The sequence below is a fragment of the Pogona vitticeps genome, chromosome 1 (assembly GCF_051106095.1).
Source record: "Pogona vitticeps strain Pit_001003342236 chromosome 1, PviZW2.1, whole genome shotgun sequence".
Classification (NCBI taxonomy): Eukaryota; Metazoa; Chordata; class Lepidosauria; order Squamata; family Agamidae; genus Pogona; species Pogona vitticeps.
Window position 1 is genome coordinate 259,045,829 of NC_135783.1, and position 23,787 is coordinate 259,069,615.

At 41.8% G+C, this 23,787-nt stretch overlaps 2 protein-coding genes across 12 annotated transcripts in view; both read left to right on the forward strand.

Moving 5' to 3' along the window:
* PTPN5 (protein tyrosine phosphatase non-receptor type 5) overlaps positions 1–14,589 on the forward strand; it is a 99,149-nt gene extending 84,560 nt beyond the window's left edge. For 10 of the 11 annotated variants that reach the window (XM_072985688.2, XM_072985689.2, XM_078383857.1 and 7 more), the window contains 3 exons: positions 576–736; positions 10,571–10,684; positions 13,957–14,589. In XM_072985688.2, coding sequence (XP_072841789.2) covers positions 576–736; positions 10,571–10,684; positions 13,957–14,053 — 372 coding nt within the window. In that variant the 3' untranslated portion in view covers positions 14,054–14,589. Of the gene's footprint in view, positions 1–575; positions 737–7,568; positions 7,786–10,570; positions 10,685–13,956 lie in introns of those variants that run through there. The other variant, XM_072985687.2, reaches the window with a different exon arrangement.
* Positions 14,590–19,440: 4,851 nt separating this feature from the next.
* IGSF22 (immunoglobulin superfamily member 22) overlaps positions 19,441–23,787 on the forward strand; it is a 39,561-nt gene continuing 35,214 nt past the window's right edge. The window contains exons 1-2 of the mRNA XM_020810914.3: positions 19,441–20,698; positions 22,854–23,004. Coding sequence (XP_020666573.3) covers positions 22,899–23,004 — 106 coding nt within the window. The 5' untranslated portion in view covers positions 19,441–20,698; positions 22,854–22,898. The remainder of the gene's footprint in view (positions 20,699–22,853; positions 23,005–23,787) is intronic.

Consider the following 23,787-nt stretch of genomic DNA (forward strand, 5'->3'; position numbering starts at 1 on the left):
CAGGTCTCCATTAGTAGACCACCTCTTATTTGTTAGTTTACCTCAACTGGCACTTACTGTCTCAACACATTCACTCAGAGACTGATCATGGGAAAGAATAAAATGTTTCTGTTTACTTACAGTTCTTCATAGATAAAAACAAACATTATCTTGTGTAAAAATTTTAATTTGTTACATCACTGAGTTTAGCTTGTTAACCAGCTTCATTACTGACTGACTGGTTACATAACTAACAGAACACTTCTCTCTAACTGTCCACTTCTGACAGATGCCATTGATAACACTAACAAACCCCTGACTGGAAAAAGGGCAGGAAAAATAATTCTGAGCTGGAGAGCAAACAGTTGTCTGTTACTGAAGTGACCGACATCTACCCCAGACTAGAAAGGTCCCTTGCCTTGTAAGCAGGTTACAATATTTCTGACAATATTTTCTAACAACCCAAATAAATCTAAGGTGCCAAGTTAGGGCTGCTTCTTAGGGCTTTTCCTACCAAAAAAACAAATTAAGTACTGGAGATGGAAAAATTGAATTAATCTCTAGTGCTTCTAATCCTCTTTCTAAATGTCTAACAGAAGGGTGAAGAAATAAGAAGTCTGAAGCACTACTGGTATACATCTTGGCCAGATCAGAAGACCCCTGATCAAGCACCGCCGTTGTTGCAGCTGGTTCAAGAAGTGGAAGAGGCCATGCAGAGCACAGAAGAAAAGACAGGTCCAATCATAGTTCATTGCAGGTAGATTAATTATATTTATCCATGAATAACCATTGAAAGAAAAGAAAGGGAAAGGGGTGTTTAGGTTGTTCTCTATCTCAATTAACATTCCTTTGAAGAAGAGTTATTAGCAATGTTAATTTTCTTTTAATTTTCTCAAGTGTTTTCTCTTTTAGTTTTGTTTTTGGCATTTTTACACCTAAAGTAAATACCACTTGTTCAAGCTGTGTGTGGGCAATGAAGAAGTATAGTGTAATATTCTTTTTGTTGATCTTTTCCATAAACATAAAACAAGTGAGAAGGTAATATGCTATACGAATGCACCAAAATGTGCTAGTATACTACATTTCATATGTTGAATTTTAAATTAGTATTAGACAGGGGAGATGGCTGTTTGCATGATGGAATGAATGAGCTGAGTAAGAGACTGAATGTATGTTGGGAAAGGTCATTATCACAGTTGGGAAGGGAAAAGAAGACTTTATCCAGGTAAAACTGGAGATAAGGGTAGCCAGACCTCTTGTGCTTTTCTGAACCCAAGACGAATGAGAAAGAAGTAGAAGAAGCACGGTTCAGTTTGATAGATAGATAGACGGACGGACAGATAGATAGATAGACACAGACACCCTGTTTCCCCAAAAATAAGACCTAACCAGAAAATAAGTCCTAGTATGATTTTTCAGGATACTCATAATATAAGCCCTACCCCAAAAATAAGCCCCAGTTAAGTGTAACCCCACCTTCCACCATTGTGCACCAACCAGAAGAAGATGACATGACTGTCTTTGAATAAATGTTGTACATGAAAAAATAAAACATTCCCTGAAAATAAGCCCTAATGCTTTTTGGGGAGCAAAAATTAATATAACACCCTTTCTTATTTTCGGGAAAACATGGTAGACAGATAGATAGATGACAGTATAACGAGTAGTGCTATAGAGTGAAATGCGCAGAGGAGTAGAGAGTTAGAATTTGATAGGTTTGCATGTCGGTTGAGTGGTTAGGATTAGGCTTATGTTAGATATTAGATATAAAAGATATTCCTTCTTCATAGCCTCTATGAATCACACTCCGCATGCGCGGAACCTCATCAGAATATTCTAGAGCTTCTGCGGTAGCAAAAAGGTACATTAGTGCAGACCCCCTACTCCCTGATATATTGCCTTGGTGCCAAGACTCCCCCTTCAGTTTCTTTTCAACTGCCGCGTTAAGAGCCTCAATCTGTGAGTTTTTCGAAAAAAGAAAAAGAAAGAAAATTATTTACTACTTTATTATTTCAAAACTTCTTTATTTATCATCATCATCATCATCTTTAAAATACCACTCTGGCCCTCCAGCAAAAGCCCCCCTCCCCCCTTCTCTGGTTTTCGGTTCATGGCTTCTCCAGGCCCATTTAAACGCTGCATGGTCTGCAACAACAAAATCCCACTTTCTGACAGCACGCTAAGTGCCTGTTTTGCCTTGGTGAGGCTCATCAAACCTCTTCCTGCCCTCACTGCAAAAACTTCAAATCCGGTGTTCTCCACAGTCGCCTTTCTAGGCTCAAACTTCGGCTTTGGGAACAGTCTCTCCAGCTTGCAAAGCCTATGGCCCAACCTTCCTGTAAATCTGTACCCCACACTAAAAACATGGATAAAGCCATTTCCAATGTGGCAAAACAATGCCCTTCGGCTACTCTAGCTTGTTTGAGAACCTGTCTTGCCCCTGACGTTGACTCTATCGACTGCCCCACAAGGTCACAAAACCAAGCATTCGACATTGAAGACGGCCACCAAATGGAAATCATTGACTGACCTTTCCTCAGCACCTGAACCTTTACCACTGAAGAAGACGAAGTCTTCAAAGTCAAAACCCTCCAAAACCGTCTCCACTCTGACTCCACAACCACCTGATTCTGGAGACCTCATCTGTGTTGGATCTCTCAGATGACAAGGCACTTCCACCTCGCCAGCCGTCACCATCGCCAATGGGAACAGTGTGTCGACCGACTCAGGACTTCTCCTACTAGCCCTCAACAATTTTTGGGCTCTCCCAGTGAGTCTTCACCAGTTGCTTCACCGAACATCCACGGCACCGAAAGACAACTTGAAAACATGCCTTACTCTGCCCCAGTAGGCCTACCACCTTGGCCACCAGCACATTAACAGAGGCACCGATCTTACAAACGCGTCTGCTTGCCTTCTTGCATGGACATGGCTTACACCCAGCACCATCATTGGGATGCCTTTTGCCCCAATCAGTGCCTAACAGAGAGGCCTGCCAAGCACTATTGACCATTTGTTTTCCCTGGTTCGGTGGCAGCACCAGAGCATTTTGTCCCCACACGGTAACCTTTGGTGTCAAAGCAATCTTACCACCATGATCGCCCAGAGTTACCAGGCATCTCCTATCAGTCAGCACCAAAGAAACCTAGATGAGTCAATCAACACTCTTCGACTCCGGTCACTATTGTGGCACTGACAATCTACTATTTTCCTACCCACCCAGATAACTGCAGTCGTTCATCCCACTCGGCGTCACCAGCATCTGTCTATTCCACTGTCATCCGATGTGGTCCATCGACGCTCTTGCCACCTCAGCAGCCATTTTGACACCAACAGCATCTTCCATATCAACACCAGCTCCATGACCCCAACAATGTCGACGACTCTCGATATTGACTGCTGTCAACTGACGCACCTTCTGATCCTTCTTGGAGGACCATCCTCAGAGAGTACAACTTGGGTCTAGATGGGCAGAGTATAAATAAAATCAATAAATACCACCAAATTCCGCATGGTTACCCTCGGGTCTGTCCTCCCACTATTCCACAAAAAAGACTGGTTCACAGTTATAGACCCCAGAGACGCCTACTTCCATGTCTCTATCCATCCCTCTCACAGGCCTTACCTGCGTTTCCAACTCGGAACCCAGACCTACCAATTCAAAAGACTTCAGTATGGGCTCACGACGGCTCCCCGAGTATTCACCAAATGCATGACCCCTGTGGCAGCATACCTCAGGCTTCACAAAACTCACATTTTTCCATACATCAACAACTGGCTTCTTGTTGCTCACTCCCATTACAAGCATAACAAGACGTCCGTTTCACTTTGTCTCCCCTCCAAGATCTCAGCCTCACAGTACGTAAGTCTTCAAAAATACACGTTGATGCCTTCAAGACTAATCCATTATATAGGAGAAATTGTAGACTCCAAACATGCTCCAGCTTTCTCTCAACAGACAAAAGTCTCAATTTAATTTCTTTGCTCCATGCCTTCACTCCTCATGCACATGTATCTCTAATGGTCCAACGCTTGTTAGGCACAATGGCTTCAATGACCTCTATGGTCCAGCATGTCTGCCTCAAAATGGCATCACTTCAAGCATGGTTCCTGGCCTTATTCATCTCACTGATAGATCCACTACATACTCTACTTTGAGTCACTCCAGAACTCGTCTCCCAGCTTTCATGGTGGTACTCCACACAAAACCTGACATTGGGATGACCTTTTCAACAACCTTGTCCACAAATCCAGGTTACCACAGATGCCAGCCTCACTGGCTGGGGTGCCCACTGCCAATCCCTACAAATCCAGGTCTAGTGGTCGCAAAGAAAAATAATGCTCCATATCCACGAGCTAGAACTACTAGCAGTAATAAAAGCCTGCAAGGCTTTCAAAAACAATCTTATTGGCAAAATGGTTCAAATAGCCACAAACAGCATCCCCACAATGTACTATATTCTTAAACAAGGGGGTACTCACTCCCCAAGTCTCCTATATTTCGCTGTCGACCTGTGGGAATGGTGCCTCTCCCATCACATTCGTTCCACGGCAATCCATGTAGCTGGTCAGGACAACAATCTTGCAGATTTACTCAGTCACAAAGAATCTCAAGCCCACAAGTGGGAACTAGATCAGACTGTCTTTCTCTCTCTGTGCACACACCAGGGCACACCCTTTGCACACTCTTTGCCTCCCAAACAAACCAGAAGTGCAAATGTTACTGCTCCCGGGCAGGAGTTAGCAAGAACTCTCGCAGCGATGCCTTTGTCGGCTGTTGGCCCAAATCACTCACTTACCTCTTTCCACCGTTCCCACTTCTCCACAAGGTGGTAGTCTGTCTTCAACAGGACAGGCCCAACGCTATTCTAGTAGCTCTGTGGTGACCACGACAGCCATGGTTCCTGATTCTCCACCAGCTGTCATCCAAAATTTATCACCTGCCCCGCCTGCCTCGGCTGCTTACACAAGACAAAAATGAAATTCTCCACCCAGCTCTCCCTGCCCTTCATCTCACAACGTGGGGGATTCTGCCTCCCTGATGAATGTCCTTCATCATTCAAAGAAACCGTCAACTAGGAAGGCCTACATGTATAATTGGGGGGAAATCCTAGTCATTCACTACATGGTCATCGCTATCCTCAATTAACTCTTCTCTTACCACTGTTCTTCATTTTCTATTACAATTAAAAACTAAGGGCCTTTCTCTTTCATCACTCAAAGTTTATCTTTCGGCAATTGTGGCCTATCAACCACCAACCTCTCCAGCAGCTAAGTTTTTCAGACATCCTACTCTGAAACGTTTCCTCAAAGGACTGTCACACATGTACGTATCCTGACATACATCCTCCATTGCCTCAATGGTCATTGACATTAGTTCTCTGACACCTTACAAGGGCCCCGTTTGAGCCCCTTGCCTCAACTGACCTCAGATTACTTACTTTTGAGACACCATTCCTTGTAGCTATCACATCAGTTCACCCTGCTAGTGAACTGGCAGTCTTGAGGTCTGGCTACCCTTATCTCCAGTTTTACCTGGATAAAGTCAAACTCTTTGTAGATATTTCTTTCCTGCCCAAGGTTGTCTCCCAGTTTCACCTATCTCAACCCTTGGTCCTTTTTTCCATCTCCATCTAATCTTCAAGAAAAGATTCTCCATACATTAGATGGGCTCCTGCTTTCTTCATAGCCCGCACTCAATCCTTCAGATGCTTAGCTAGACTTTTCATTGGCTACCAACTTCCTGCTAAAAGTCTCCAAGATGCCTCACAGTGAATATCCAAGTGGGTTGCATCTGCCATCCAGCTTTCTTATCAGTTCACTCGAGTTCCAGCGCCACAGAATATCTGTCCTCATTCTACTAGGGTGTTGTCAACATCCACAGCATTTCTTCAAGGGATCCCTCGAGTGTGATTCACAGAGGCCATGAAGAAGAATGACAGGTTACCTACCTGTAATTGTAGTTCTTTGAGTGGACCTCTGTGATTCACACATCCCAACCCGGCCTCCCCACTGTCACGCCCTTCCTTTTATGTGGCGCTTGACCTAACTGAAAGGAGAGCCTTGGCCCAAGGTACATATACCAGGGGGGAGGGGTGTGCACTAATGTATCTTTTTGCTACTGCAGAAGCTTTAGAATATTCCAACAATCCTCTGCACATGCGTGGATCACCCAGAGTGTGAATCACAGAGGTCCACTCAAAGAACTACAATTACAGGTAGGTAACCTGTTGTTATCTAGTTTTCATTGTTTACCATTCCAGCCCTTTGTGTCTTAATCTTTTATTAAAAAAATAAAAACACAAACATTTCTATTTTCTAGCATACCTTATCACATAAACCAACATGTTGGTGGCTTGGTGACAGTTCAAATGACTGGTGAAATGTGAAGGGAACTTTGGCAATCTGTTTGTTAGCAGGGTAGCAATGTGATTGGCTGGGTGGTGTGTGTAGTCAGCCTATCCTGGAGCCTGAAGAAGAAAGGGGCTAGAGCAGTGGTCCCCAACCTTGGGCTTCCAGATGTTCTTGGACTACAACTTTCATAAGCCTTCACCACCACTTCTGCTGGCCAGGATCTCTGGAAGTTGACGTCCAAGAACATCTGGAGGCCCAAGGTTGGGGACCAGTGGGCTAGAGGACTAGAGTAATGAAAGACAAGAAGAGCCAGGAAGTTCTGAGGGAGAAAAGAAAGAAAGAAAATACAAAGGGGAAATATAGAATTGAGCAAATCTTAAAGCTAGTGAGAAAGATAAAGAACTTGTGAATGATCTTAATTGCTTGTCGTAGCTGAAGTAGTCTCATGCGCTGTGTAATAAGAAGTTATGATTTTCACTCTTTAGCCACCATTAACCACCTGATGTGGTTAATGGCTGGTGTCAGACATGCTACTGGAAAGATGTTTTTAAAGGCAATATCTTTTTTAAGCTTTCTGTTTAGGAACTGGGAGTGGCAAAATGATGTGGTTTGAGTTTTAACAAAAGCTTAAATAAAGACTTTCCACAGAGTAAATTGGTTAAATAAAGAGCCCATGTAGAGACGACAGTGTGAAAAAACACACTGGGGGTCTGATCAGGTGGTATCAGTGTGAGGTCCAAGAACATAAGACTATTTTCTAGGCGAAAGTGGCAACTCAGCTGAGGTGGGTTTAGGGGTGACACAGTGTATTTATCTGCTACAACGCTATCTGTTTTCTGAAACGTTTTTCCCGTATAGTTACCATGGCAATTTACTTATGTGTTAACAGAGTGCTGTTTATCAAGACCTCTAGATATCCAAACAAGTTGAATTGTTCCCCCTTTCTAAACAGACTAAATTATTTTACCCAATTATGCCTTTTGCAATCATCAGATAATATTTTGTAATCTTGTTTAAGTGAGGAAATGATATCTGGAAAATAAATAAATAAAATAACAACAATGAAATGCATAAATACCTAAATATAATTTGTCCGTTTGTATAGCATGTAATAGACTTGTCAATTCTTTTTCTCATTTTGCATTAAAACAATTGATAGAATTTGTCCTCAGCCCTAAATATATGTATGTATTTATTTATTTAAAATATTTTTACCCCAACTTTCCCCTTAAAAGGACCCAGGGCAGCTTACAACAATTAAAAGACCATATTTAAAAGATAAAAACAGTGAGTATAAAAATATTTTTTAAAAAATTAAACAAGTATTATGTTTAAAATGGTCAATAAAATCAATACTAAAATACATTTAAAATGTATTGTTGTATTCTTTTAAATGTATTAGATTTAAAAGAGTACAACATTCCATTCAACAACAACAACAACAACAACAAACCCTCTCAGCCAGCCAATCATTAGGGAAAAGCCTGCGTGAAGAGAAAGGTCTTTGCCTGCTTGCAAAAGGACAGTAAAGATGGGGCCAGCCTAGCTACCCATGGGAGGGAGTTCCAGAGTCTGTGAGGAGCAACAGAGAAGGCCCTCTCCTGTGTCCCCACCAAGCGTGCCTCTGAGGGTGGTGGGTCTGAGACAAAGGCCTCCCCTGGTTATCTTAATTCCCAAACAGGCTCATAGAGGGAGATGCAATCTTTTAGATAGATTGGACCTGTAAGTGGGTTCAAGCTTGGGTGCTCTCCATCCTCCCTTTTGTTCCCCAAAAAGGGGTGACAAATCTTCAAGGTGCATAAACATTTTATTAACCGACAATGGAGAACCATGAACAACTTCTGTAGGACCAACAGGTCCGTCTAATATGTCCTTTTTATGCCAACCATCCTGAAACTCATGTGTTAACAAAGACTTCAGCAACAGGATTCACCCCAAAGTGTTCGCTATCAGTCAGTTTTCAGGTCAGATTCCGTAGGCTGCGGCAGATGGTCCCACAACAAGAGTGTCGCGCTCACTCCCGTTCTGTTGGCATTGTTGATTGATTGCTCAGTACCGGCCTGCCTCCCTTCTTCCAAACATCCTCCCCTTTAGGGTACACATAAATGGTGATTTCTGCAGGTTCTATTTCTCCCAGTTGCATGGCTATCCCTTCCTTCCCTTCTGTGTATCTCCTCTCCCTCCCTCTCTTAGCCTCAGTCGGAGCAGTCGTAGAATACTGTTGTGTCCTCTCTATTTTCTCCAGAGGTAATTTCATCCTGACTCTCTCTCTCTCTCTCTCTCTCTCTATCTCTCTCTCTCTCGGGTCCATGGATCCTTCATTTCCAGCCATCCCCATCCTAAGGGTATATCTTCTTCCTCCTCCTCATTCTTCTTTTTCCTCTCCTCCTCCTGTTTTACCTCTGTCTCTCAGTCTACTTCCCCTTTTATCTCTCCCTCCACCTCCACCACCAGATACCCTTCTTCTATTGGTGTCTCTGCCTCCCCCCTGGCCAAAGGGTTTGGGGGGGCGGGTAGAGAGATTCAACTATTGTGTCCTGTATTCATCTATTGATTCAGGTGAAATGATATTCTGCAATTTTTTTTCTTTTCTGTGGGAGTATAGCTCTTGGTCAAAATTATTTAAGTGGCAATGAATACCAGCATACCCTGAGACCTGCAAAACGAGGATAGCAGAAATTGTTGTTTGCTGCTTCTGTTATTTAGAGTGACATGTTGACATATCAAGCCTGACAGAAGCCAGATTGCTCACATAACATCTGTCTGGCATTGCCCTCTGTAATGTTTTCCTCCAATCTGAGTGCTAATCTTTCATTGAAGGAAATATTGGGCTTTCAGTTGGAACACTTCACAGCTATCTTTTTCTTTTCCTCATATAAATGAGAACCATGTATTTCAGACAGGAAGGCGCTGGGTTATTAAACGGCCTTTCTGCATATCAGCCCATCTGCAGACTCAGTTGATGGGATGCAAAAAGATACATAAAATCAACACCTATGCTTCTGTAAATTATTACCTTTATCCAGCCCCCCAAATATTCAGACATTAAAAAACAAATGCTTGCATTCCTTGTGCAGTAGCTTGATGCAATAATTCCATGCCATCAAGTTACTTGCAGTTTAGGCTAGCCCTTTGCAGAGTTTTCTATATATCAAGTACTTGGAAGTGATGTGCCATCTCCTTCTTTTGTGGAGAGTTCTGGGACCATGTAACTTGCAAATGAATGCACAGGCTACTCTTCTCCTGCAAAGCACAGTGGGGAATCAAACTCCCAACACCCCTGGCTCCATCATTAAGCTTCCCTTCCTCCCCCTGTGGGTTTTGTTGTTGTTAGGTGCTGTTAAGTTACCTCCAACCTTACAGGTGACCTGTAAGAGGTAAAGGTAAAGGTTCCCCTTGACATTTAGTCCAGTCATGTCCGAATCTAGGGTGCAATGCTCATCTCCATCTCCAAGCCGTAGAACCAGCGTTTGTCTGTAGACAGTTTCCGTGGTCACGTGGCCTGCGCAACTCAACACGGAATGCCGTTACCTTCCCACCATGGTGGTACCTATTTATCTACTCCCATTTACACGCTTTCGAACTACTAGGTTGGCAGGAGCTGGGACAAGCGACTGGAGCTCACTCCGTTGCGTGGATTCGATCTTACGACTGCTGGTCTTCTGACCTTGCAGCACAGAGGCTTCTGCAGTTTAACCCTGTAAGGGTTAGGACTACGTAAAAGATAGTGTGAGAAGCAAGAGGACCAGAACATCACTTTTCAGAGATACAGTAATAAGCCATTAATGATGTTGATCTGCTGGAACTGAATCTGAGTCTTTTAGCTTGTTGAAGAGACTGAAATCTGGTACAGCTTTCTTCAGAAAGGAAGGATGAACCATTACACTTCCACAGTCCAAAGTTGGGATCCTCAAAAAAATTTCCAAGACTCCTGTGGTTTCTGTATCTAGAATCCCCCCCCTTTGGGGGGGGGGTTATACCTTCATCTGACTGTATAAACAGAATATCCCATGTCACAACACTTCACATCTTGTTTATTATTAAAAATCATTGCCGGAAGCATTATTCTCAGCCAGAGTTCTAATCCTGTTTTGTAGGTTTTTCTCCATAGATTCTAGTCCTCCCTGTTTTCTCTTCCATGTAGACAAGAAGCTTTGTTCGCTTTGCATTGCTAAGGAAATGTTACTGCACTTTCTGGAAACATTGCTCCTCACTTTTTGTTACTCTGTCTGGCCAGTGCAGGGATTGGGAGAACTGGTTGTTTCATTGCTACCAGCATTTGCTGCAAACAATGGAAGAATGAGGGTGTGGTTGACATACTCAGAACAACCTGCCAACTGCGGCTAGACAGGTAAGAATACTCTTCTTCATCTTCGTCTTTGTTTTTGTCTCCAATTCCAATTCCAGCATACGAACAGGTCATATGAATATCATATAAAAATATTCACGTGAAAGGGGTGTTAGGGAGCGAATCCTAGGTGTGCAGTAATTAGATGTTTGTTTTTTAAAAAAACTTCACTTTTAAATATATACCCCTGCCTTTTGAAACTACTTGTTTGGAATTTTTATTTTATTGTGTTTTATTTCAAAAATCAAAGAAATAAAAATAAAATTCACTGTTATTTTTATTCCCTTGTTGTCAGTTAAAACAATATTTTATAGAGGCAGGTTTTGATATTTCTGAGGAAAATGCTGGAAATAGTAACTCAAGATGATGGCCAGAAACATATACCTTTATACAATTTTTAACTAGTTAGTTCACAAGTGATAGTTGCATAATTTCAGGAATACTGGTTGGTTGAGCTGAAATGCTATAAATCATTCATCAGTGGATGCCTGAAGTAAACATTCAGAGGGTTAGGCTCTTAATGAAGTCAACAGGGGAAATTAGTTTAGTTCACTTACACTGAGTGGGACTTGGACAGAGGTATGGAGGTAGAATGACAGCTAAGACTTTGAGTACATACTGTATAGCTAAATGTACAGGAAGACATTTTCCAGACATAACTGCAGATCAGAAGTGGTCCCAAGCTTCAGTTAGAAAAAGAAGTCGTGGCTGGAATCCTAGCTAAGTATGGGAGCTGGAATGCCATCTGGCGATTGTGTGCAGCCTTCCAGGAAGGCTGGAAATGCGGTGAAGGCAAAGGCTGTTTGACACTTAACTGCACCTGACAAGAAGCAGAAAAGAACAGCTGTGTAATACTATAAGGCCAAAGAGGGATCAGCACCAGAGATGCAGTTCCCTTGCCATTCCCAACAGATTCAGACCACAGTCTAAAGAACTTCCCCCTCTTTTGGGGGGGGGGGCTAACAACTCCGAGACTACCAACCAGCCTGGCTCATACGAGGATTCTAGAGGTTGTAGGCTGAGGATGGGTGAGCTTTTCTATGCTCTGATTTGGCTCTCCCAACGAGGCTCCTTTAAAGTTGCTGGAGCATGTGTCTCCTATTCGTTAATAGTAACAAGACAATATTAAGTCTGTGTGGATGATCCAGCATGAGACTACGTATTTCTGTGAGCCTGAACTTACTAGAGAGGAAGCCTCAGTAGATGTAGTGGAACTTAACTTTGAGTGGACGTTCGTGGTGTTGTACAGCATTAATATCTTACAGGATACCAAGAGTTATTTTTCAAAATAGGCCAAGGCAGCTTTGCCCTCACAGTCAAGTAAATGAAAAGAGCTTTTGCACTCTGAATCACATCTGCACAGATACATGCAAGCACAGAAAGTTGTCTAAAAGAAAACGTGCCAAATCCTTTTCTCTCCCATTTTTAAAAATTCCTTTGTCTATGGGTTGTGGTGGTGGTGGCTCTCAAGGTTATAAGGGGCTTTTGCTGTTGGCTTCTTCGCTTGCTTGCTTAAAATAAAACAGAAGGTGTGGTATAAACATTCTCAGTCTGACTCTTCTCCTTACAAGGCACAGTGTGGAAAACACCTGAAAGCTTTTGGCATTCAGCACCAAGCAGTATTGTAGATGTCTGGAACATTGCTTGTACAGGTACACAGAAATTAATTTAAAACTAGGTGAAGTTTAAAGGTTGCCCAAGTAAAACTTTTATTAGTGTATCAAAAGCCTTAAAAAGCTATGTGATACATAGGAGATGGATTGTATCTAAGGCCTCCACCTCTGTTGAGCGAGGGATTTGGCCTCCCTGACATATAAAGATATGTGTACAGTATGAAGAAAATCCCTCACTCAACAGGGGTGGAGGCCTTAGATGCAATCTGTCTCCTATTTATCATCTGCCCTTTTATTCGTCCCCAGCGACCCATGACAATGGGTGGAGAAGGACTGCAGAAGTGGGATTTTCACTCACCTCCAGTCCTTTATCCTTCTAACAAGCCTATTCAGACCAGGGGGAAGTGAAACCATTGTGGAAGATACATATATCAGAGGTTTCCTACCAATTCTGAAGAAGCTACTTGGATGAGTAGTGAAATGTTTCAACCTAGTAAGAAAGAAGTCCAGTTGCCATGACTCAATTTCCAGATAACTTCATCTGGATGACTGAAAATCTTCACAGATACTCTACTTATGATGTTCTGCCTGAGTTTGTGAACTCAGAAGTCTAACCTTTTTCATTTTTAGTTTTTAATTAGCTTCTCAAAGAGGCAGGCTGCTGGAAATTTGTGGGATATCAAACTCAAGCAATACCTTGTTCCAGGATATTCCTAGTCATCGGGGACATGCCCCTGATTCTAGCTGAGGGGCTTGTCTTCTTTCAGTGCGTAAGGTTGCAACATGTTTCTGCATTCTGTTTTCAAAGGCCAGTATGAAATGTGGAATCCTCGGTGCTTATCTGCTGGTTTGAATGTGAGAAAAGACATCTGATTTACTAAAAAAGACTTTTTTCTACATTTTCAGAAACTGGGGAGGCCTAACCTCTAAAAAACCAATATACACATAGAAAACAAATAAGTAGTAGTTTTGCAGGGGCTATACCATCACACAAGACTGAAAGTAGGGAAGATTATGGTTCAATTATCTGCCATCTCTAGAAGACACTCTTTGTACACAGGAAGTTCAGCACATCAAGAAAAGGTCTTTCTGCCTTTATGTGCTAGTCTCCTAAATATTGGGAGGTTTTGGAATCAAAACATGGTGACTACACACACCTAAAGATTAAAATAGTTCACTCTTAATGTGGCTCTGCCATGATTACAATTATTCTAAAGGTGTAGGTTAGCCCTGAATAGATGAGATCATTCTGCTTCAAAATCTTTTTTTTGTTTATTTGCTCAATTTTGTTCATACTCATTGCAGTATTAAATTTGCATTATCTAAACAACCTCTACATCTGGAAAGCATTTTTCTAGCCTGTTTCTAATCTGTTAACAATCTGATTTTGTCAAACACAATGAAATTATTTTCCTATCTCAATGCACATGCACGCACACACGTATGGGCACACGTGCATGCACACACACAGGCTTAAACTCAGACATGTTGCTAAGTGAATCTAAGTACTCAGTCCAAAGTACCTTTGTCAAGAGGGAAACTAAAATTAAACCCTTTGTACTTGGTCTGGTTACCTTCTGCACTGTATGACTTTCTGTTAGTAGTTTAGATATACACACAGGAGGCTGAGTTTCAGACTGATTTTCCTGCTTCTCTTTCCAGGGGAGGAATGATCCAGACATGTGAGCAGTATCAGTTTGTCCACCATGTCATGAGCTTGTACGAGAAGCAGTTTTCTAGAGCAGTGGCAGAAGAATAAGGATTCAGGATATTTACGATGTCAAAAAAACAACAACAGAACTCTGACAGGAACTTGTATGTATTCTGGAGCTGAGAAGAAACACACGAGGATTTCAGAGTAGAAGATAGTTATTTATACATATATAAATATATATATAATTTTACTTTCATATTGCATTATTTTGCATTTAAGAGCTGAGATACTGCTTTTCCTCAACATGTGACAGGACACCATTGTCTTCACCCAAAAACAATGGCCTATTTATACTGTAAATAAGATAAGTAGTTGCATTTGTTACAAATTTTACAATGTCATTGTCAGATTTGCTATTTTAAAAACAACTAAAGTGCTATTAGATCCAAATACAGTGTGAAATTCTTTGATAAATGTCTTGCCAATGTCTGTAATGTATGTTTACTAAGCTTGAACCGTAAGTTTCTTGCCTCCCCTCCCCATGGATCATTTTTACATTTTAAACTACCGGATACTGTGTATATCATAAGACCTTCTGAGCCTCCACATTAAAGAATTCAAGTGGATTCATATTGAAATAATGTTTTCCATGGCTGCCATGTTCACTTGTAGCAAACAGTCAATACCTGAAACAAGTGTGGGCAAAGTATGCCTTTCCCCAATGTTGTTGTACCTCAGCTCCCAGCATTTTCTCAGCATTGTTTGGTTGGCATTGGTGAACACTATTGCTTAAAAATGTCAGGAGGAACACTTTTGGCCCACCTCCTAACTTCCCAGGTAGCTGTGGTGTAAAAAAGAGTGGGAGGAAAACTGATTGTTCTTCATGGAAGCAAAACAAATCCAAAATCCAGCAAAAATATTGCCAGCCTACTGTATTATGATTCTTTGTTTGTTTGTTTGGAATAAGGTCTTTTTTCTTGTTGCTATAGCATTTCTTAGTATTTTGTGGGCACTGGTGAGGGAGAAATGGGAGGTTCAACTGAAGAGACTCGATGAGTAGAACTTGGCTTCATGACCAACTGCCACAAGCCAAATGGCTGCTACAACATTTTCTTATAAGTTCTGACCACTATGGCAGGAAAATTCTGGAAGTTGTATCCAAATAATTTTTTTCTAAGATTTCTTAAAGGTAAAGGTAAAGGTTCCCCTTGACATTTTTTGTCCAGTCGTGTTCGACTCTAGGGGGCGGTGCTCATCCCCGTTTCCAAGCCATAGAGCCAGCGCTTGTCCGAAGACAATCTTCCGTGGTTACATGGCCAGTGTGACTTAGACACGGAACGCTGTTACCTTCCCACCAAGGTGGTCCCTATTTACCTACTTGCATTTACAAGCTTTCAAACCGCTAGGTTGGCGGGAGCTGGGACAAGCAACGGGAGCTCACTCCATCGCGTGGATTTGATCTTACGACTGCTTGGTCTTCTGACCCTGCAGCACAGGCTTCTGCGGTTTAGCCCACAGCGCCACCACGTCCCTTTTCTTACCTAGTGACATTGTCATATTAACGTTTTGTCCAGCCCCAGCTTTTGCCTTGCAACAGCTCCGTCCAGATTTTTATGATGAGCTTTTGAAAGAGGAGACTGATGAAGCACTCATACATAGCAGTTTTCCTTTGCCTCTGTATGTGTATTCAGCAACCATATGCTCTGTAGAGTTAGATATGAAGGCTTCTCCTCTAAATTCATATCGATGTTTATTTAAGATCTTTTCATGCCGTCTTTCTCCTTAGAAAGGACCTAAGGAGGCTTACATCATTAAAAGACAATATTTGAAGCTAAAAACAGTAAGTATACAAATACTAAAAAGGATCAAACAAATAGCACTTTAAGAAACAGTAAACAAAAGCAACATCAACAACACATTCAAAGCAGTGAGGCACGATAATCCATTAAAAAAACCCATTCAGGCTTCCAGTCACTGAGAGAAAGCTTGCCTGAAGAGAAAAGTCTTTGCCTGCTTGTGGAGATGATAAAAATGGGGCCAACCTGGCCTCCTTTGGGAAGGAGTTCCAAAGCTTGGAAGTAGCAACAGAGAAGGCCCTCTCCTGTATCCCTATCAAACACACCTGTGGGGGTTCTGGGACCAAGAAGAAGGCCTTTGTTGATTAACATAAAGCCCAAGCAGGCTCATGGAAATGTGATCCTTGAGGGAGCTTGGATCAAAGCCACTTAAGGTTTTATAGGTTAAAACCAGAACTTTGAATTGTGCCTGGGAATGGGTCAGCAGTTAGTGGACCTGCTGTAACAGGGGTTATGTGATCCATGTGACCAGCTCCAGTTAACCATCTGGCTACCATATTTTGGATCTGCTGAAGTTTCCAAACTTTCAAAAAGCCTTTGACTTAATTCCCTCACCAAAAACTAAGTAGACTTAACAATCATAGGATGGAAGAGTGCATCTGCTTAGAGATCAATGAGTATCTAAAGAACTGGAAGCAAAGAATAAGAATATAATCACACTGTGAGGGATGTAAAAAGAGTAGACTCCCAAGACCACCCTGTATTGGGACGAATGCTATTTTAAATTTATCATGAGCAACCTGAGGTTGGAGTGAGCCCTGATGTCACCAAGAGAGTGATGATGATAGCAAATGATTCAAAGTCATATCCAGAAATTCACTGAATGGGCAATAAACAGGTAAATGGAGTTTAATGTTGGAACTCTGGGGCTGAATATTCCAACTTCACATGGAGAGGAAGGTCTAAGGCAGCAGTGGTGGAGTGAGGGAGAGATCTTGGGGTTGTGATGAACAGTGTATGGCTCCTAAGCAAGAAATAGAACTTATCAAAATAAGGACTAAAAATAAAAAAGTGTTGATGAGAGACCGCCATGATATCTGTCTCAAGATAAGGCAACTTCCTATGTGCCTAGTAGTGGGAGAGGCCAAACAGACAAAAGGCTGTACTTATAGATACAGTGCACATAGATACAGTGTACATTTATAATGTTGAGTTTCCTGTTACAATACCATCTCAGAGCTACTCGCTTTGGTGGGCTTCATAACAGAAATTCACAGATTAGCTGGAAAGGTAGAGAAGTATTTGGTTAATTTCACTGTAGCATGAGGTTTACTGGTTACTCCAATTCTAGATTGTTTTGCCCACAAACTAAGGTTTTTAAGGTTAAAAAAGATTGGTTCGAAGCGAAATTGTGGAGGACGTGGGCAACTTCTCAATAACCTACAAATTAATTTATTTTAGAAGGGCTTAACGCAAAAACCTAGTGGCTAAAACCACAAGAAATGAATGAAGACGACAGGATTTAGCCCCCATATTCAAGTTCTGCTGTTCAGGTGCTTCTCTCTATTCTCACTCAATTAGTCTAGATATGTTGTATGATGAGTTGTAAAATATTCCTGCATAGAAGCACTTCAGGTTTCATGACCACTCACATGCAAAACAAAACTCATTGCGCTTAGAAGCATGTTTAGAAGAGGGAGCTGTGTTAACCTTTCTCCTCATGGTGACAAAATTAAAATGGGGTGGGGGAACAAAGGACAACATGTTATAGCCCCTTAGGGTCTAACAGATTTGTTTCAGGATGAGTTTTCATGGACGTTTTAGATGTATGAAAGCTCACAATGGAGCAAATCTGTTAGTATTGGAGGTGACACAACATTTTGTCCCTTCCTCCACTGTTTTTTAAAAAAAATCCCTTTAAATTTTATCAACATTAGAAGCATGCTGTGTCAGAGAGGAGTCAGTATAGCCTTCCCCATGATGAACTTTCTTTGCTTCTTGCATAGACTGCTCCAAACTTACGTTCAAGAATGTACAGATCCGAGAGCAAACAGAAGAGCGTCTAGTCTCCTGCGAGTGAAAACAGTTTCTCTCCATGTGTTTGTCTGCTCTCTGTGTGTTCATTTCATGAAATCTACTTCTAGGCTGTGCCCTTTCCTACGAACACATCCAAGAACATGAGGGGAGAGGCATTTCCTATAACAGCATATGCCTTGCAAGAAAGATAGTGCCTCTGAGAACTTGTAGTGCTTGCCTGAGTCAAGGCTTTATTATTACTTCTGACCTGGAATGGAAGTCCCTGAGGTAGCTTGAAGACTTTGCCTTTACTCTTATAAGGTAAAGTCTTACTGTGGCAATCTGTCCCTAGGGGTCTGTTAGAGAAAACCAAGCATAGTCCTTCCTGCTTTGCATAGTCATCTACTCTTCCTGCTAAATTGGGCATGGGGGAGACACGCCACATGATTTCTAAAAGGGCTCCAGTGTGAAGGACAGATATTAAATAAGGAAAGGAAGGGCTGGTTGCTTGGTTTCTTATGTTCTTCTTATGGAAGGTAGAAAGTCTGAATTCCAAAAAGCAGATGTGAGATTATGTATGCGTTCTTTTACATATTCGACTCCAACTCCCATGTGCCTTTGCTAGCACAGCCAAAGCTGAAAGACTTTGAGAGTTGCAGTCTGGCCACAACTGGAGTGCCACAAGTTGCTCACTCCTGCCCCATATCTAAGGACAGAACTACATCCAAGTGGTACTGGCCTGTTTCCATATCTTCACACAAACTACCCACCATGCATTTCTCAGCGGCATGGCACTTGGGGATATTGTGAGACACTTGTCCCCAGATTTTTAAAAAAGTCACAAGATTCTTACTAAAACCTACTAAAGAGGTCAAACGATTCTGGCAGCCTGTGTCAGTCCTCAGATGCATAGGTGCTTTGTGTCTCTGGTTATTGACCTGCAACTGAAATGTCCAGGTAAGAACTTGTTGAGGAAAGATTTAAAAGAACCTACTAAATATCTAGCCTGAGAATATTTCCATCACAATGTTCCCTTTGGACCTTTTACAGAAACAGAGCAAAAAATGGAAGAATGTGGCCACTACACATTTACAAGCACACAGATGTATACACTCTAGCCGCCTAGAGTGGTCTTACAGGCCAGATGGGCGGGGTATAAATCAAATAAATAAATACAATAGCTGAAATGTTTTACATTAGGCATCTTCTAGGACCATCTCTACCATTAGACAGAGTAAGGTGGTCTGTCCAGGCGGCGGACATCAGCAGAGCAGCTGTGGCAGGCTCTTGTGCCTTTCCATTAAAAACAGAATGTGTATGACACACAACTTGTGCGGGACCTGCTGAGTTAACTTAGCAGCATCTATCCTGCTGCCACTGTTGAAATAGGTTTCAATGGTCAGACTAGTATGTAGACAGGGAACATCCTGTTCCCTCAGACAGCAAAATATTTGGGCTGGCCCTGCTGTATCACTACAAGAGTATGTATGCACCTTGTTCTCTTCCCCATACATGTGTGGAACCCCATATGCATGTGGGCCCACACATCCACCCACAAAGGTGTCATATAATGTATGAACAGTATGAGTTCATGCACTACTTGATTAGAAGAGATTCTAAGCTCTGAAAAGGGCAGGAGCCATTGGTCTCTGTCAGCAGCAGAGCAGAATCATGGGGCAATTGATCAGCCTGCTTGAAGAATAATTCCGATTGATTACCGCTTGACTCTTGATACCAATTGCCAGCATTTAATTTTATTATTTTCAGAACTTGGCCAATTAAAATATGGTGACCTTCTGCCTTACTCATGACCAAAAGTACACAGTTTCAATATACAGTAGGCACATGAGCAGAACTGTGAATATATGGCCTTTGTGATGCTTTTTAAAGGAATAAATTCAATTTTACTGTCAAGTAAAAGAACTGATTTATAGCAGTGGGACTTGTGTTAGGGTTGACTAACAAAACTCTGTTCATCTCAAGACAAACTCTATTCATCTCAATTGGAGTTAGCTTTAAAAATTGTGTACAAGTAACTTACATATACAGTGGACCCTCTACTTACGGAATTAATCCGTATTGGAATGGTGGCTGCAGGTCGAAAAGTCTGTAGGTTGAGTCTCCATTGACCTACAATGCACTGAAAACCGATTAATCCCGCAACTGGACATTTTTGTTCCATTTTTGTTCCATTTGGGGTTTTTTCTGGTCTGTAGGTCAATTCTCTGGCTACAAGTCGAACCTAAATTTTGCAGCCAGAGAAGTGTGTAACTCAAAAAGTCTGTAAGCTGAGCCATCTGTAAGTCGAGGGTCCACTGTACTTACATTTTGTTACTCCCTTATGACATATTTATTTTATTTTATTTATTCAATTTTTACCCCGCCCCTCTAGACAACGTTTACTTTCGTATCTCACATGAGCCATTTAACTTTCATGATAATTTTCAGCTGGGATAAAGGGTTAATGTAGGACAGAAAAGAGGTAAGAGTCAATGTGTGTATCTCTTGGCAAATACTGTACTGGCAATGCTGATATTCTGTTTATAGATTTAAATACAAATTAGGGCGGAAATTGTATGATTGGGCAATTTATGATTAGGGCACTCTCTGTAAATACATGGTGCATTTAACTTCTATTAACTGTTGGTTTTGCCCTTAAGGGTCTGTCTTTCTAATACTCTTCGTTCATGAAACTGTTGAACCTGCAGAAATGAATGTAACCACATAGCCCACAAGGGGGACTGTGTATATTTAAGTTCTGAACTACACAGAGCCACATCTGAGGTATGCTGAGGGACCCAGCTGTCTTCCAGAGTCTGCCAAGACTCTTTAGCCAGTTCACATTTGCTGCAGGACTCAGAAGAACTCGTTGATGCTCCAGAAACTTTGGTTTCATAACAGAGGCCACCAACAAACTCTGCTGCCAGAGAAAGAAAAGGTACTATTTAAGAATAGTTTAGTTTGTCTGTTATATTTGTTTGGGATATTTTATGAGTGTTTTGAATTTAAATGATTACGTTTTGCTTTGTGTTTTAAAGGCCAGTTTTATTTAGGGCTGTGTGTTGTTTCTTAACACACAGCCTCCACCTCCTCTATTTTATTCAGTAAATCGTATCCATGATATTCACATAATTAGCATTTTGAATAAACAGGATTCCTATAGTATCATGGAATGCCACCAATCGAGATTTAGCTAGGTTTGACAGGTCTGGAGAGGCAACTACATAATGGATTTTGTAATGCCTTTCTGAAGAGGGAGCTGGCTGGATACCTTAGGTATCTGGCTGTGGGGAGTTCGATTACTCAATTACTTGCCCAGAGGATGAGCCAGCCTGTGTAGCCTTAGGCAAGCTGCACCGTCCCAGGATGCCCCCAGAAGAAAGTAATAGCAAACTACTTCTGTATATTCTCTCCCCAGAAAACCCTCAAAAGGGTTGCCATAGGTCAGAATTGACTTAGTGGGATTACATTAATTATTATTCTGAAGAGGAAGCATTATCTAAAGAGCTGCATCCATGAAGTGGTGACATCAGGGAGACAAGCAGTGAAGTTGAGCCATGGTGAAACTTGAACACATCAGAGCTAGTTCTCACACAGTATCCAATGAAAAGGACGGGGTTCCAGACAGAAGCCATAATGGACAAGATTCATATACCCTGTCATGAAGGCAACATTCATATCAGAGGCAGCCTCGACCAGAAATAAGTTGTCATGGAAACTGTATCCATGATCTTAGTGATAGATACTCTAACTCATGGTGGGTGGCTATCTGCAGAAATGTGATTTAGAAGTTTTGATTTAAATATGCAAGCATGACAATGGGCTGGACTGAATATAGTAAGAACTGCCATAGTTGCTGTCCGTTCCATCCAGTGGTGTAGTGGATTCAGGAGTGAAGATCTGAGACTTTGTGAATAAAAGGGTTATGATATCACCTAACACCCCCCTTCGGGGTTCCTTGTTGCCTCTTTGCAGTACCTGGCAGAGAAATGCTTTTCCCAGGAGCCCTATATTGTATATTGTTGCAAGTCATTCCTGTTCTAATCCCAAATATTTGAGGGTGATTTGTTCTTGAATGGGCAAATAAGAGTCATTATCATTACAACCTGCCTGTACATCATTTGTTAATGTGGACCAGCCCAGTGCCTACATTTTTTTGTATCTTCCTAGAGTAGGGGAGCTATGAGGACTGTCATAATGAGCTCCTGCACTTACAAATTTATCAATACACCATTGGTTCTGCCTGTATATGTGAAAAATGTGGCAGAAGAAAAAGCAGTATTAGAAATCAAGCAATAGCCAACCAACTGTGCAGCAATGAGATATAGATAAGTCCCTTCAGGGGCCACATCAGGAATTGCTAAGAGCCACAAGACCTTACAGGGCTAGGATCATTTTGTCTTTCCTTGCACCAATCCATCTGGTCACTGAGGCCATCTTCTGAAAGCTTTGTCTTCGTGACTCCACACAGAAGCTGTTGACCAAAGGAACATCTTTTCTGGTTTTGGTGCTCCACTTCTAGAATGCCCTGCTTAGGAAGCTTGCCTGGTGCCCATGTTACTATTTTTATGGTATCATGTGAAGACCTTTGCATTCTCTCAGATTTTTTTCAGTTTTTGAGACATTTGTGGTGAAGAACAGAATGCACATTTAGGAATAAATAAGATGCTACAGGTCTTATGGTACGATAACACCAGTGTCCTCAAGAGCAATCTTTCACCAGTCTCAGCAAGAGAGATTGGTCCCTTATATGGGAGGAAATCAACTGGTGAACCAGGGGAAAACATATATGTAGAGGGTGGTAGAGCTAGGAAAAGTTATATTTGGCACAACAGCTTCCCAACTCCTACATGCTGGCTGAGGCATTCTGGGAGTACTTCTTCCCCTCACAAACAACTTTTTAAATCCATGAGGTGTGACCTGATCTCGCTCCCTCTTTCTGGCCATTCAAGGCATTATGATTAGGACTGCTTCTACCTACTTTCTCCAGCATCTTCTTCAGCGCAGACCATCCTGTGTGTTCTTTCTTAGTCATGGAGGTGGGAGAAGGCACGTCATTTGATTAACTAATGACTGCATGTTTTATTCCACAGCTCAAAAAACTAACGTAATTTGCAGAAAGCCCAAAGATTCTCATTATGGCAGCCACAGTCATGCGCATGGAAACGCAGAAGCATCGCTCCATAGAAGTCTCAAGTTCCAGCTCTATGCAAGTCACGTCTCAGTCCACCAAAATTGTGGGAGGCAAGTATCCCAAGGTTCTCCAGCAGGCCAGGGCATGAAAGAAATCTGTGATGGTGTGCAAATAAATTAGATCCATTGGTCTCAGTTCTCCTAAAGTTAGTACTGACACAGAAAGAAATAACATTTCTTCCTTCTCTTCCGTCACTATCATCATCATTGTCATCTTTCGTATTTATAGTTTAAGCTAAAGGTTAGTGTGTGGGACTTTGGTTACTCAAGACTAGCTTTAGTTAGGCTTGCAGGTCCTTGTGTTGACAGACGTTTTGTTGCATATTTAATTACACATATTTATTCACCTACAGTTCTGAGTAAGTGGGGTTCTTCATTCACCATGTGGTATACCCGTGATTCTTAACCTTGGGTTACTCAAATGTTTTTGGACTGCAACTCCCAGAAGCCTTCACCACCAGCTGTGCTGGCTGGGGTTTCTGGGAGTTGCAGTTCAAAAACACTTGAGTAAACCAAGGTTAAGAACCACTGTGGTATACAATAATTAGCTCCCATGTGCTCCTGCAAAACAGCATGCCTGTGTTATTTGCACTCCCCAGCACAGGCTTTATGAGCATAACATAAAATCTAAGTTTGCGTGATCTTCCAAAACTGCTCCAGGGCCTAAGACAGAGCAGCAAATGGGGCTTGTACACTTCCTCGAATCACACTGCAGAGTAACCAGCCAAATTACTTAGGCACCTGAAGTGGAAAGCCCAAAAGTCTCTCTTTCCTTCCCTGCCCCTTAAAATACAACAATAGTATTGTATAATAGTATTCTGCCTGGTGGATTTT